Source organism: Panthera tigris, chromosome B2, assembly GCF_018350195.1.
Source record: "Panthera tigris isolate Pti1 chromosome B2, P.tigris_Pti1_mat1.1, whole genome shotgun sequence".
Taxonomy (NCBI): Eukaryota; Metazoa; Chordata; class Mammalia; order Carnivora; family Felidae; genus Panthera; species Panthera tigris.
In genome coordinates, this window is record NC_056664.1 from 37,127,758 (window position 1) to 37,142,565 (window position 14,808).

The 14,808-nt window shown below is 40.4% G+C and overlaps 1 protein-coding gene and 1 long non-coding RNA gene across 7 annotated transcripts in view; one reads left to right on the forward strand and one right to left on the reverse strand.

Moving 5' to 3' along the window:
• The window catches only part of DNAH8 (dynein axonemal heavy chain 8), a 325,383-nt gene that overhangs the window by 138,038 nt on the left and 172,537 nt on the right, over positions 1-14,808 (forward strand). For all 6 annotated transcript variants that reach the window (XM_042986265.1, XM_042986264.1, XM_042986266.1 and 3 more), the window contains 6 exons: positions 790-894; positions 1,703-1,864; positions 4,678-4,902; positions 7,644-7,816; positions 10,563-10,741; positions 13,794-13,981. In XM_042986265.1, the coding sequence (XP_042842199.1) occupies positions 790-894; positions 1,703-1,864; positions 4,678-4,902; positions 7,644-7,816; positions 10,563-10,741; positions 13,794-13,981 (1,032 nt within the window). The remainder of the gene's footprint in view (positions 1-789; positions 895-1,702; positions 1,865-4,677; positions 4,903-7,643; positions 7,817-10,562; positions 10,742-13,793; positions 13,982-14,808) is intronic.
• On the reverse strand, positions 6,350-13,878 carry LOC122238621. Its single transcript, XR_006217622.1, has 3 exons — positions 13,791-13,878; positions 9,346-9,484; positions 6,350-6,606 (listed from the first exon to the last, which is right to left on the reverse strand). It is a non-coding gene; the product is annotated as an uncharacterized LOC122238621 (long non-coding RNA).

Below are 14,808 nucleotides of genomic sequence, written 5' to 3' on the forward strand. Positions count from 1 at the left end.
GCTTCTTAATTTTCCTGTGCCTCAGTTTCCTCATCTGTAAAATAGGGATATTAATGGTTTCCGCTTCATAGGATTGGCATTAGGATTACATGAGATCACGCACTGGAATGTAGCTGACACACAGTATGTGCTCACTAAATGTAATTCATTTCTGTATTGTAGTCTAAATATTCTCAGATCAAGTAGGGATTGTGGTTTGGAATTGTCCATATCCAAGTGCTTCTCAAGTGCTTTTAGCCATTTCCAAGGGCAGTACTTCCAGGAGGCAGAGAGAAACTATGAAAAACCGGATATGGGAGGCACTGAAACACCCCTATCCCAGAGCCTTGCCGAGTTTGGCAATCTGGGAGGCCACTACGAGGGACTTCCTTGGTGGTTTCTAGGGAGCTGTGGGGATGAGAAGAGAAGGAGGGAAGTAAAAGCTGTGGAAGGCAGAGGGAGAGCCAAGAGACAGGCAGGACAGAGCTGTCTGTGGGAGGGAAGGAGGCGGGGACCACATGGTTCAGTCTCCATGTGGAGGAAGGTCACAGTCTTAGTCCAACCAACCCAGTGGAACAAGGGCATTTGCAGGAAACATGCTGTAGGGCTGGATTTTTAAAAGTGGGTCTCAAAGTCAATCAGCTGCCAAAGCCGTGTTGTGTGTGTTTGTTTCTGTCTTTGTTGGCACAATGAAGTGAATTCTTAATCTCTTACAAAGAAAACACATATTAAGGGTTTTAAAAACAACTCAGTGGCTTTTGTGTTTAGCCTCATGTGTGTTGTTCTGGCTCTGTCTTGTGCTTCTTACAGCCACATCTCCCTGCAGTATCCGACAACATAAACGAGGTGACGTTTCATGCGAAAGACTACGATCGTATCCTGGCCGTCATATCAAGAGAAGGAGAAAAAATTATTGTAATTTAACTTGGGTTAAAGTTTTCTTACTAGGATTTCTTTAAAAATGTAGGTCGAGGAGATTGCGATTCTCCTGTGAAAAACAGAGAGTGGGGGAGGGGTGGGCCTGGGTTCTAGTTCTCTTGCCCTGGCTTGGTTGCAAACAAGTCTGGGTAAGTCACTGACTTCTCTGAGACTTGTTCTATCATTAATTAATTATTAATTTTATATTAAAAAAACACTTTTTTTTAATGTTTATTTATTTTTGAGAGAGATAGAGACAGAATGCAAGTGGGTTGGGGCAGAGAGAGGGAGGCACAGAATCTGAAGCAGGCTCCAGGGCTCTGTGCTGTCAGCACAGAGCCTGACGCAGGGCTCGAACTCACGAGCTGTGAGATCATGACCTGAGCCGAAGTTGGACGCTCAACCGACTGAGCCACCCAGGCACCCCTAATTTTGTATTTTAGAGAGAGAGCGTGAGTGGGGGAGAGGGGCAGAGGGAGAGAGAAAGAATCCTAAGCAGGTTCCACACTCAGCACGGAGCCTGATGTGGGGCTCGATCCCACAACCCTGGGATCATGATCTGAGCCGAAATCAAGAATCTGATGCTCAACTGACTGAGCCACCCAGGCACCCCTACAATGAAAACTTTAGACCAGACCATTTTCTTCCACCTACAGTATTAGTTGGTTTTTCTCATGTCTTAAATATTTTGTGTAAAATTATTTGCTTTGTGTTGAGGTACTGTGATTTATCAAGTGAAGTGTGACATTGGTAAAAATAGGAAATTATTATCAATTTGTAATATATCTGTAATGTGTCTTTTTAGTTGGATAATCCTGTTATGGCCAAAGGTCCTGTAGAGATTTGGCTTATGGATTTGTTAAAAATGCAGATGTCGTCACTGCATAATATAATCAGGTCTGCATTCTACCAAATCAGCGATTCAGGGTTTCAACTCTTACCTTTTCTCAATCACTTTCCAGCACAGGTGAGAATATATAATGTTTAAATAATGGAAATAAGGGGGAAAGATACACAGGAAGCAGTTGGCCTTGATGGTGTAGCAGCTGTTGGTAGCTTTGAACTAGCTGGGGAGGCCTTCCCACCCCCCACTGCCAACCACCTGCTTGTCCACCTACATTATTCTAGGCCATCTCATCCCATTCGCTGGAAGAGGATTTGCCACTGTTCTTTGATCACTAAGGATAACACTAAAACTAAACTCACAAATGGAAAATTTCATCTCATATACAAAACACACACATCTGTACATAAAAGACACCTATCTATACCCATCTGTGTATGGATTTGGTGGCATATTTTCCATGTAGCTATGTATGGATAGATATAGATACAGATATAGATAGAAATATGGATATAGATAAGAACGAGCATATCTTGTCCTGAAACAAAATCCATCTTGCCTTTTTTTTTTTTTCTCCCTTCCAGTGATTACAAATTGTCATAATCTGTTAAAGGAGGCCTTGTCATGCAGCTAGCTTCCTAACAGGAGCGGACCTTCAAGAGGCTGGCGTTTGAGCAGGTGTTCTCTTGAACAGCTCTCATGTCCAGTGGCTTTTAGGAATGCACCCTACTGTGCCACGTGTTATTAAAACTGAATACAGAAAAGGAAGAGCCAACAGTTTCATTCACATTTCAGCCAAAATAAACGAAAAGTGATGCTTTGTGATCTGGGTTAGAGAGAGTGTGGGATAGGAAGCAAGAGATATCCAAGGAAAATACACGCAGTTTTGACCCTAACTATACTTCTTCTCCAACCGCTCCTCGCGGCCGACCTCCAAGTCCTGACTTAATGCACACACAGCGGAGAGGGCTGAAATGATAGGAAATTATTTATTCAAATGACACAAGTATGGCTATAGAACAACCTTTACTGGAGAGAATATGTTGATATTGTATTTAATATTTTTGTATCGTGCAGTATCCTTGGCAAATTTTATATTCTTATCAGCTTTATTAGCTTTGTGATGAAGCTTTATAAAATACTTTATTTGATAAAGTGAGAAAGATAGCCCCTTAGACCAAATCAGCATGCTTTCTCTCTCCCAGGAAAGCTTGTATAATCTGAAGGAGAGACTCAGTCTAGATTAGACAGAGAAGCTAGCACCATGTGGAAAACTGAAAGCAAGGTCAGAGTGGGAGTGATGTTGAACAGGATACAGCAGGAAAGTTGACTAGCTCTAAAAGGTGACATTTCAAACAATTTTAGGTTAAAATCTTAACAACGTAATGGGCAAATTTCAGTTATTTGGGAAAAATGCTTTCAAGAGTAATGAAGATATATATTCATCCAGTGTATATTCTACCCATAATATTTATTCAATATATACATTGCTTGTTTCTACCAGCTGCAAACGATGACTTCATATTTTAGTGTATTCCCTTCTAGCAGTTTTAACGTGCTTCTGACAGGCAGCGGGTGACGTTGAGGAGAATGAGCATTCTTGTTTTTATTTTAATGAGACATCTTCCAGTTTTCACCATGAAATCTTCTGCTTTCTTAAACTGAGTACAAACCGTAATTTAAACTTTTCTAGGTGACTCAGGATAGTCATTTTAAAGATTAGTTTTTAGAATCTACCCCTAAGCAGTGATTTCTCAGAGATTGCGGGTCTGTGTCTTTAAATCACACAGCCTTACACTGTGGGTTTTTGGTTTGTTTGTTTTTTGCCTTTCCTGTCTCATGCCATCTTCTGCTGCTGCCAGAGTCAGAACTGTCTTGTTGCTGGGAACTTCCTGACATGGGGTATTTCCTCTACATCGGGTTGCTCACCTCACCCGGGGGGCCTTCATTTATCTTTACCTGCAGACCGCAGGGTTGGCCGCTGCTTTTGGCAGAAAGCATTTTGAAGTCTTGAGGAGGCGGGGATAAGGAAAGGGTTTTATTCCTGCCTTACCCACACTGAATGCCATGCCCAACAGTGTCCACATGCCGCTCACTCTGCTCCCAGTCCTCCCCCAGATGTGGGGTTCCCTTTGGTCCAAATGATCTCGGATCTGTGGCTTGACTGTGCAGATGAACAAAAGCTCCTAAAGGGACACCTTTTGCAGCAAGGAGGGCATGTTTTGACGATTTTACACCTTTCCTGGGGTGGAGATTGTAGACAAGGTGATAGTCACAATTTTCTTATGCCCTCATCAGGAGAAAAAGAATAAACTTCCCCCCTTCTCATTCTCTCTCTCTCTCTCTCCTTTAGATAAATATATATAGAAAGAAGTCAATTTAGGTAAAGTTATAGATGATAGATCAGGAAAGAAATGAAAGAAAGAAAGAAAGAAAGAAAGAAAGAAAGAAAGAAAGAAAGAAAGAAAGATTAGATAGATTAGATAGATCAGGAAAGGAGAGAGTCAGCATACCATTTCTAGAAATTGCAAAGAGACCTTTGGGAAACCCTGCTAAAGAAAAATACACAACAACAAGTCTAGAAATTCTGTTTGCTTTTCTTGAGAAAGAAAAATGATCATAGGAGCTATTGGGTGGTCTCAGGCCCTCTATAGAAAAATTTGCTAAGCATCCTTCATAAAACATATACAGCTTCATATATGGTAGCCATTGTTTTAATTATTACTTATCTCTCAGCATTAAAATAATTAAATATCAATAGTTGGAACTTGGAGTGTTTATTTTTCCCCTTTTGGGAGTGGAGAAATGCATGTCTCTTTTTAGTTTAAAATGAGTAAAACCTCGTTTGCCTTCCTATGGACGACCACCAAATTTTATTGCAGATGTGCTTTGAATATTTGGCAAATTTACTTATTATTTTTCCTCTGGATGCATAGGTGGGGCTTCTGGGAATTCAGATGTTGTGGACACATGATTCAGAAGAGGCTTTACATAATGCAAAAGATGACAGGAAAATCATGCAGGTGACCAATCAGAAATTTTTGGATATTCTGAATATTCTCATCAGTCAGACAACACATGACCTAAGCAAGTTTGACAGAGTGAAGTTTGAAACTCTGATAACCATCCATGTGCACCAGAGAGATATTTTTGATGACTTGGTAAAGTATCTTTGTTTTTTAAAGTGATTCAGTGTACTAATTAATAGTTCAGTGCTCCTAATAATGAACAATTAGTATTATATATATTCCCTAACTTGTGTGAACTTTCCGTCTACTTGGTCCTTTTCCACAACTGTCTTTCTATATACCATGTCTACAAATACGTATATTTGTGGTTTAAACAACCTTATGTGTATACTCACATTTGGCATTGTGAAAGTCTGGAACCAACTGATGTGAGGTGAACTAACTACTCGTTCTGTTACACCAAATAACCAGGGGCATGATACAATTTAGGTAGGATTGGTCATGAATCATTTGCTCCATTAAGAAAGAAGTCTTGATCAAAGAGAATCAAGCTTCAGAAAAGTTTCATGGATATTTGTCTGATTAACAGTGTCCAACAGGGCATCATGGGCTTGATGTGGACAAGGTTCTGTAGGGTAAGAGTAGGTGGGGTGGTATTTGAATTCCCTTCAGAAACAGGACTCTAACCAGCGGCCTTGAGCAAGATGGAGAGAAGTTCTCCGGAAGCAGTGGTTATCATTGTAGGGTAGGGGCCTATGTGCCACCATTTGATATACCGCCATTTGACTATCTTTGTCTTTAACTACTGTTGCTTTATTTGATTTGATTTGATTCATCTTAAAGGTATCTCTTTTCTTCACCAGAGACGTGTAATTCATGCAACTTGGGGTTCTTTTTTACAGAATATGATCACAGACTACTTGTTTCAAGCTTGTGTCAAAAGTTCTGATCAGATAGGTAATATTTATGGAAGGCTGAGAAGGACATGCAGTCCGTTTATTCCCCTGGAATCTAGATCCTCGCTTCTCAAAAGTATTACATACCAACCAGTTGCATTAGCATCTCCTGTGAGCTGGTTAGAAAAGCAGAATCTCCAGTCCCCTCCCCCACCCCACCCTCTACTTAATCAGAATCTGCATTTCAAAATTCCCAGGTGATTGATATGCATGTTAAAGTTGAGCAAACACTGCTCTAGGGTTTGTCTGGATCTTCCAGTCAAGCTAATCATCAGAGAGCTGCATACTCAGACCATATTTCTTTGGCCTTCTACAGATTTGCTTTCACCAAATTGCAGTTACTGTCACACTTTGACTTTGTTTATTTGAAGTCCACCTCAAGAACTCCTATGGAATCCATTACTGTATCTGCTAAAGGCGTGCCATTTAGGGTGTTGTCTGTACATCCCTCGCGGACTCTTAAAGCTGAAATCCCACGGAAGCAATTTCTTTTAAATTTAAGTGCTGAGCAAAGTTTTACTTTACATGCAGAATGGAGTTTTAAAAAGAAAAAAACCCATACACAGTTAAAGCCACGAAACTGTTTTCTTTTTGTCTTAACTACTGTTGAACTCATGGTCTCTCTGCATCCCAAGTAAAATGAGATCTCATGGCCAGCGTGTTTGCATTTTATTTTTCCGTGTGTGATGCTTAGAACAGCCTGGTCTATGGTAAGAACTCAACAAATAGTAGCTATTCTTTCTTCTTCATCTTCTGTTGCCTCCTCACCATCTTCATGGATTACTGAGACTAGCTAGTTAGTTGATGGCCTCTCCATGGCTGCAGGTCCTGTGTTGGGGAACAGAGTCCCCAGGGATGGCACTGGATCATGTCACCTGACAGTTGCACTTTAAGGTGATGAATCCAAACTGTGATTTCTGCTGGAAGCCAGAATTCTTAGCTGTAGGGGGAAAGCAAGGTCATCACAAACAATGAAACAATGGCAAAAAGCAAGACTGTTAAATAGGGTGGAGACTTGATTAGTTGGAGATCAGGTACATTGCAGGGTTGCCAAAGGTCAAGCCGAATGACCTGGAAGAGGGACCGAGTTTAAGAGCAGTGAAGGGGATCATTTGCCTCTTTCCCGTGTTGATTCTCCTGAGTGGGCAGGACCAAGTTTTCTCCAAGGTTGTCCATGGAAAATCATGAGGCACCTGAGAACGTGGTTGTGGCAGGATGTTATTCCTAAATGTGCTTCCCTGGTTTCTATCACTTGCATGTATGGCTGTGGGGAGCCCAGTACCTTGTTCCCATAGGGGTAGACTGATGATCCGGCAGGTTGGTTGGTTTGGCCACAGTGCTGGTGGAGGAAGGCACTTGTGCATATATGACTGTGTATCTTCCTGCTTAATCCCCTCAGTGGCTTCCCTTTGCCATGAGAACACTGCCCAACCCTGTTTCCATGTCCCATGAAGCCTCAACTCTTTCTCTTTCTCAAGACTCCTGGATGCCTCAGCTGTGCTGAACTTCTTTGAGTTCCTTGAACATGCAACCAGGTCTCCTGGGTCTTTGCCTAAAACATTGTGCCCTCTTTTTTAAAATTTGCTTTCATTTTATTTCCCTTGGTAATTCCTACTATTTTTCCAGGTTTTAGTTTGAATATTTCTTTCTCCAAGTATCCCTCTCAGCCTTCCCTACGCTACGTTAGGTCCTCTTGCTACACATTTCCATGAACCCTGAATTTCTTTTCATATTTTATTCCAATTATTTATCTGTTTATCTGTTTGTCTTTTGTCTTTTTTTGATCAGCTTCAGAAGACAAGAACCATTGTCTGTCTTTGTTCACCAAGCACAGTGTCGGGCCTAAGAAGGGACTCTATAGATACATGTTAAATAAATGAACCAGTTCGTGAATGAGTGAATAAAAACTGCCTATATGCTTGTGTTTTGTGCTATTGCAATTCAGTATTTAATCTCTTTGTATTTCATGTTTTTAAGGTAAAAATGCATATCAAATCAGTTACTGATTTTGAATGGCTAAAACAGAGTAGATTTTATTTTAAGGAAGACTTGGATCAAACTGTAGTGTCTATTACAGATGTGGATTTTATTTACCAAAATGAATTTCTGGGATGCACTGATCGTCTTGTTATCACTCCATTAACAGATAGGTAGGAACTGAGTTTTTGTTATTCCATTAAAAAAATTCTCTTTAATGTTTATTTATTTTGAGAGAGAGAGAGAGAGAGAGAGAGAGAGAGAGAGAGATAACATGAAGAGGGGAGGGGCAGAGAGAGAGAGAGAGGGAGAGACAGAATCCCAAGCAGGCTCCACGCTGTCAGTGCAGAGCCCAATGTGGGGCTCGAACTCATGAACTGTGAGATCATGACCAAGAGTCTGATGCTTAACTGACTGAGCCACCCAGGCGCCCCTTGTTATTCCATTTTGTAATTAAATGATGTACTTAAAATTGTTTTAAAATTGCATCTGAGAGGTGCCTGTGTGGCTTAATCTGTTGAGCATCTGACTCTTGCTTTGGGCTCAGCTCATGATCTTATATTGAGCCCCACATTGGACTCTGCACTGAGTGTGGAGCCTGCTTAAGATTCTCTCTCTCTCTCTCTCTCTCTCTCTCTTCCTTTTCCCCTCTCTCTGACTCGTGTGCTCTCTCTAAAACAAAACAAAACAAAACAAAACAAAACGTTGCATTTGAAATATTAACAAAAGCATATTGCTGTCAGGTTAGGTCCATGCTAGCTCATCAAAGTCAGTCTACCAATGAAATAACCATAGCTGTTACTTAAACGTACATGTACATTAAGTTTTTGTGAAGTAAAAAAGATACAAGAATGAAAGCAAGTTAGAATGCTGACTAAGAGAGTAATGTAGTAATGAATGACAGCAAGCTGGAAGAACCTCTCTGGCACCATAAAAGAAGTCATTAGAATTGTAAAGAAGGAAGGGACCTTGGAGATGATGTAATTTGGCCTCCTGGTTTTCCACGTGTGGAGATTGATGCCTAAAGTGAAGGTCCTTGGCCAGGTACAAATAATCAGCCAATGGCCGATCTCCTCACAGTTCTTTCTTTCCAATGTGTGACACCAGACAAAACTGGGCCTTATTCATCTCTGCATATCCTCCAACACCCAGTTCAATACGCTGTGCATAGAACATGCTCAATAAGGGGTCGCCTGGGGGCCTCAGTTGGTTAAGCATCCGACTTCGGCTCAGGTCATGATCTCACAGCTCCTGAGTTCAAGCCTGCCGTCAGGCTCTGTGCTGACAGCTAGGAGCCTGGAACTTGCTTTGGATTCTGTGTCTCCCTGTCTCTGGCCCTCCTCTGCTTGTGGGCCCACACACTCTCTCTCTCTCTCTCTCTCTCTCAAGAATAAATAAACATTAAAAAATCTAAAAAAAGAAGATGCTCAATCAGTATTTGTAGAATTGACTTGGGTCATAGAACAGTTAATTCTGCGGTTACTTTAAATAGGGCTGCATGATAAAGACACAGATTACATCTTTACTGTCCTCTTGATTCATCCAACCCCCTTCTATATGCCCAGGGCCCTTGTAGCATAAACTTGTCAATGTGTTTCCTCTTCCACCAAGCTCCACTCAGTTTTACTTAGATCTGGAACAAATATAACTGAAGCTGCATCATAGGTACAAGTAGATTCATTATATTATTCTTTACACTTACCTAAAAGAGTGAAACATTTCGTAGTAAGATGATTTATTTGCCACGGTGTGCTGGAGTTGGCTTGTACCAGCTTGTGAGAGTCAACTGTGTGCATCTCTTCCTAAGTTTGTGGGATCACATTGGTAGCTTGTCATTGGCCCTGGTGGAAGTATTCGTACCACAGAAATCAGCAAACATGAGAATCAGATTGATTTATTTTTTTCCTGGAGTTGTTCAATATCCGCCAGTATAGCACTGCTTATTTGGTCCTCTGCCTCACGATTTATCCTGACCACAATAGAAGGAAGGCCTAAAAGTTTTTTGTTTTTTTTTAAGTTTATTTATTTATTTTGAGAGATAGAGAGAGAGAGAGCACACGAGTGTGGAAGGGGCAGAGAAAGGGAGAGAGAGAGAGAATCCCAAGCAGGCTTTGCATCGTCAGTACAGAGCCTGATGCAGGGCTCAAACTCAGGCCCCGTGAGATCATGACCTGAGCTGAAGTTGGAAGCTTAATGAACTGGGCCATCCAGGTACCCCAGGCCTGAAGATTTTAAGTCAGGATTGAGGAGTTTAAAAAGTTTGTCTCAGGGGTGCCTGGGTAGCTCAGTCAGTTGAGTGGCCGACTCTTGATTTTGGCTCAGGTCATGATCTCACAGTTCATGGGATCAATTGGGCTGGGCTCTGCACTGACAACATGGAGCCCACTTGGGATTCTCTCTCTCCCTCCCTTTCTCCCTTTCTGCCCCTCCCCCACTCATGCATGCACACATGCTCTTTCTGTCTCTCAAAATAAATAAAATAAAATAATAAAAAAGGAAAGTTTGTCCCAAGAAATGTTTAAAAAAATTTTTTTTTAACATTTATTTATTTTTGAGAGACAGAGAGCACAAGTGGGGGAGGGGCAGAGAGAGAAGGAGACACAGAATCCCAAGCAGGCTCCAGGCTCTGAACTGTTAGCACAGAGCCCCATGAACCGTGAGATCGTGTCGTGAGCTGAAGTCAGATGCTTAACTGACTGAGCTACCCAGGCGCCCCTGTCCTAAAAAATGTTTGTAATCACTGCACTACTTTTAATGGATATCAAGTACTCCAGCCTTGTTTGGTTGACTCTTTTAAGTGGGGGGCTCAAATTCTAAAATAAATTAGGCCCATTCCAGTCACATTCGACTTCGACTTGTGCCTACTGTAACAATGTGTTATCCTGTACTCATGGTGCTTTATCTGATTCATGTCTGCAGGTGCTATATCACTTTAGCCCAGGCTTTGGGAATGAACATGGGAGGAGCTCCGGCAGGACCCGCGGGCACTGGCAAAACAGAAACCACGAAAGACATGGGAAGGTGTTTGGGAAAATATGTGGTTGTGTTTAACTGCTCAGATCAAATGGATTTCAGAGGGCTCGGAAGGATTTTTAAAGGTAAGTGTCAAACACAGTTAAATTACTTTTGGTGAATGTATTTTCATTGCACTTTAACATTATTTTCTGATAAAACCTAAAGTGATATTATCCCATGTAACCAAAATTAGTATAGGTTGATGCATAAAATACTGCCATTCTTTTTTCTGGGTCAAGAATGGCTGGATATCATCAGTTTCATACGGTTCAATACTGTTGCTGGCACTCTAGTCCATGAGTTGAATGTGTATTAGACTGTGAAAATGAAATCAATTTGTTATTGCCTGAAACAATGGTGGAGGGGATAAGATCAAGATAGCAAACCCATGACACATGTGGTTCCCCCTTCCTGCATTAGATCCTGCTGAAATGAAAGATCTCATTTAGAGCATAACTCAGAGCCGAGATTGATAAATAGACCAGTGGAATATAATAGAGAATGCAGAAATGGGCCAAGGACACTTGACGTATGGCAAAGCGGTATTGTAAATCAGTGATGAAGGGATAGACTTTACAATGAATCATCCTGGGGCAAGAGATGATTAGTATTTAACAAAGGAAATCGGATCCCTACATGTATAAAAACTGGATGCCTACACCATATATAAAAATCAGTTCTGGGAATTAAGCACCTGAACGTGGTCAGCAAAACCATATGGTTTTCAGAAGGTAATAAATGAAAATATCTTTGTTCTCAGAGAAAGGGATTTTTAATACAAAAATCACAAGCCATAAAGGAAAGATTGATACATTGCTTACTCTAAATTAAAAACTTCTGGGGACACCTGGGTGGCTTAGTCCATTGAGCATCCGACTTTGGCTCAGGGCATGATCTCACAGGTTTGTGAGTTCAAGCCCTACATTGGGCTCTGTGCTGACAGAGCAGAGCCTGCTTTGGATCCTCTGTCCCCCTCTCTGTCTTCCTCTCCCACACTCATGCTCTCTCAAAAATAAATAAAACATGCTATTTCTAGGTCATAGGGTCGTTCTATTTTTAATTTTTTGAGGAACCTCCAGAAATAAACAAACATAAATAAAACATTAAAAAATAGTGGATTAGATCTATGTGTATTTGCTTAGATAAATCTCAGAAAAATAATACTGACCAAATAAATCAAGTTTCAGGAAGATATATACAGTATTTTATAGACCTATACATGTAGATAGATACATATAAATCTTGAATACACAAAATATATAGTGTCCATGAATATATGCAAGTGAGCAGTAGTTTATTTTTTAAAGGTTTTTTAAAATGTTTGTTTATTTTTGAGAGAGAGAGAGAGAGAGAGAGAGTGTGAGTGTGGGAGGGGCAGAGAGAGAAGGAGACACAGATTCTGAAGCAGGCTCCAGGCTCTGAGCTGTCAGCACAGAGCCTGACGCCGGGCTCGAACCCACGAACCATGAGATCATGACCTGAGCCTAAGTCGGACGCTTAACCAATTGAACCACCCAGGCGCCCACGAGCAGTAGTTTAAAGCACACCTGGAACCACTGGCATCAAATTCAGGACAGAGGTTCCCTCTGGAGAAGGAGGGAGTGTGAATCCAAAGAACCATACATGGATGTGAACTGTGGTTCTAATATTTTATTCTTTAGAATGAAATCTGAAGCAAATTGTTAAGATTTGATAGGTAGGTGCTTGGGTATACATTATATTATTCTTTATAGTTGCCTGTTAAACATTTTTGAGCCCTGAAAATCATGTCCTGATCAAAGAGAAGTGTTCTCCTGTGGATCACTCTCAGCTTGAAGGTTGGGGATGGTTGAGAGCAGCCAACAGAGCACAAGGTAAATCCTAGAGTGCCACAAAATGATAGGAGATGACAGAGAAAAAAGAAAAGGAAGTGGCTGGCTCCGGTGTTTCCTTTGCATAAACGATGTTGCACAGCTCTCTGAAGCGGGAGTCCTGTCACAGATAAACCTCGGATGGGGGCTCGTGTCAGAGAGGCAAACTGCCCACCCAGGACAGGCTGCGAGCCCCAGACCCCGAGGGGAAGCTCTCCTGCCTCTCCAGTTCCTTCCTCCAAATCACCGGCAGAGGTCCTACAAACAGAGATTGGCATCTGAGATAAGGAAACAGAGATACAAAGATACAGAGATAACAATACAAAGGTAACAAAGTCTCATAAAATATCTGAAGAAATGAGGTAGGCGCCCCAAACAGCCGAGAGACCGCTAAAGTGATTAATAGAGGAAACAGAAGAAAAGAGTAAATAAAATCATTAGCTTCAGAGGGATTCAATAATTTATAACATACAACTGATGGAAGAAAGACAGGCTGCTATGAACAAAGTAACAGTTGGAATAACATGAAATTGAAAACGTGAATAAATTAAAAACCTCTTTTGAGTTAAACTGTCTAGCCAAGAGAATAAATACATTGAATACAAGAGAAAGAAATGGGAGGTTTGACAGAAAAGCCTAAGGGTAATAGGGATACATATAAAAGTTCCAACATCTGTATAATGGAAATGCCCAAAGGAGAGAGAAGAAAAACTGGGGCAGGGGGCGGGGGGACAGTAATAAAAGAAAGAAGAACATTTTATGCAGCTGAAGATAATGAAGGTTTTCATCCTTAAGAGATTAGATAGGAGTAATGTTCATAACATGGAAGTGTTTCTTTGTATTGAGTTTTGAAGGGAATAAATAAAAATCCCTTTGACCGTTTTCTATCTCATCCTGCATCCCCTTGTATCTGTCATTGCAACAAGAAAGAAACAGAATAATCTGATGCAGACAGGGTATGCCTTATTTTGTCTGTTTCCCCAAACGTGGCTCCTTCAGCCTCCTTCCCCACTGAATCCGGTTTTATCATCTTCCAGCATTCCTGGGTGTGATGACGTGTCTATTCTTTCATTTTGGCAGTGCCCTATTTTCATGATGCTGTACAAATAATTAAACCCCTTTATATCACTGGAATTAAATATGTCTTTATAAACAGCCAGATATGAAACTTTATATAAATTGTATTTCTATATAGAATTGTTTGAGAGCACTTTAGAGAAATGATTGCTACCAAGAAGGTGTATAACAAAAGAAACCTTTTGAAATTAATCCTTTTTCATACCAGGTCTTGCACAATCGGGTTCTTGGGGCTGTTTTGATGAGTTTAACAGAATAGAATTGCCTGTATTATCAGTGGCAGCCCAACAGATTTATATTGTTCTAACAGCAAGAAAAGAGAGAAAAAAACAGTTCATTTTCTCTGATGGTGATTGTGTTGATTTGAATCCAGAATTTGGAATTTTCCTAACAATGGTAAGAATGTGGTCTTTAAATGCAGTTCTATTGGTTTAATTGCTATAGACTTAAATGAAATAAAGCATATATTAATTAGTAAATCAATGACTATTCAGAGGTCATGAGCTATTCCCTCTTGTCATATGATTTTTTGAGTAGTAAAAATAACCTTGAGAGAAGATGAAATAGCAAAATGTTAATGATAATACTAGCTACTGTTTAGTGAGCACTTATTATGTGTAAGGTGCTGGGCTAAATGTTTTCTGCAGTATATCAGACAGGCTAGCCACAGTAACAATCCCCAAATCTCAGTGGCTCAAAACCTCAAAGATTTATTTCTCTCTCATGTCGCATGTCTATTGTAGGTTGATGAACACACCTAACTTCAAAAGAACAGGCAAATGTAGTCCTGTACCCCATTTGTATGGTGGATGTTGTAACTGAGTTATCTCAGGCTCAGAGAGATTTAAAAACCTGTTCAAGTCACGTAGCCAGTTAGAGAAAGAGGTTATTGTCTGTCTAATGTCAAAATCTAACTACTTAACCTTTGCACTTGGGTTTTTCTCTGACACATAATAAAGGATGATGGAAATGATTTAAAATAGCCAAAGTAATTCACCAAAAACCTGTAACAATTGTAACAAATTCAGTTACCATGTGATTGAGGATAATGTGTTGTGATACATTTAGTAAAGAAAGAAAACCAAAAGCATGAATAAGTAGAAAAGTCTGTGAATTGTAAAAGCGATGTTAATGTTGAACCAGTTTTATTTAATGTTTTTGTATGTTTTCTATATAGTTAAATCTTTATGTTGCAAGATAACACAACGCAATCTGAATTTTAA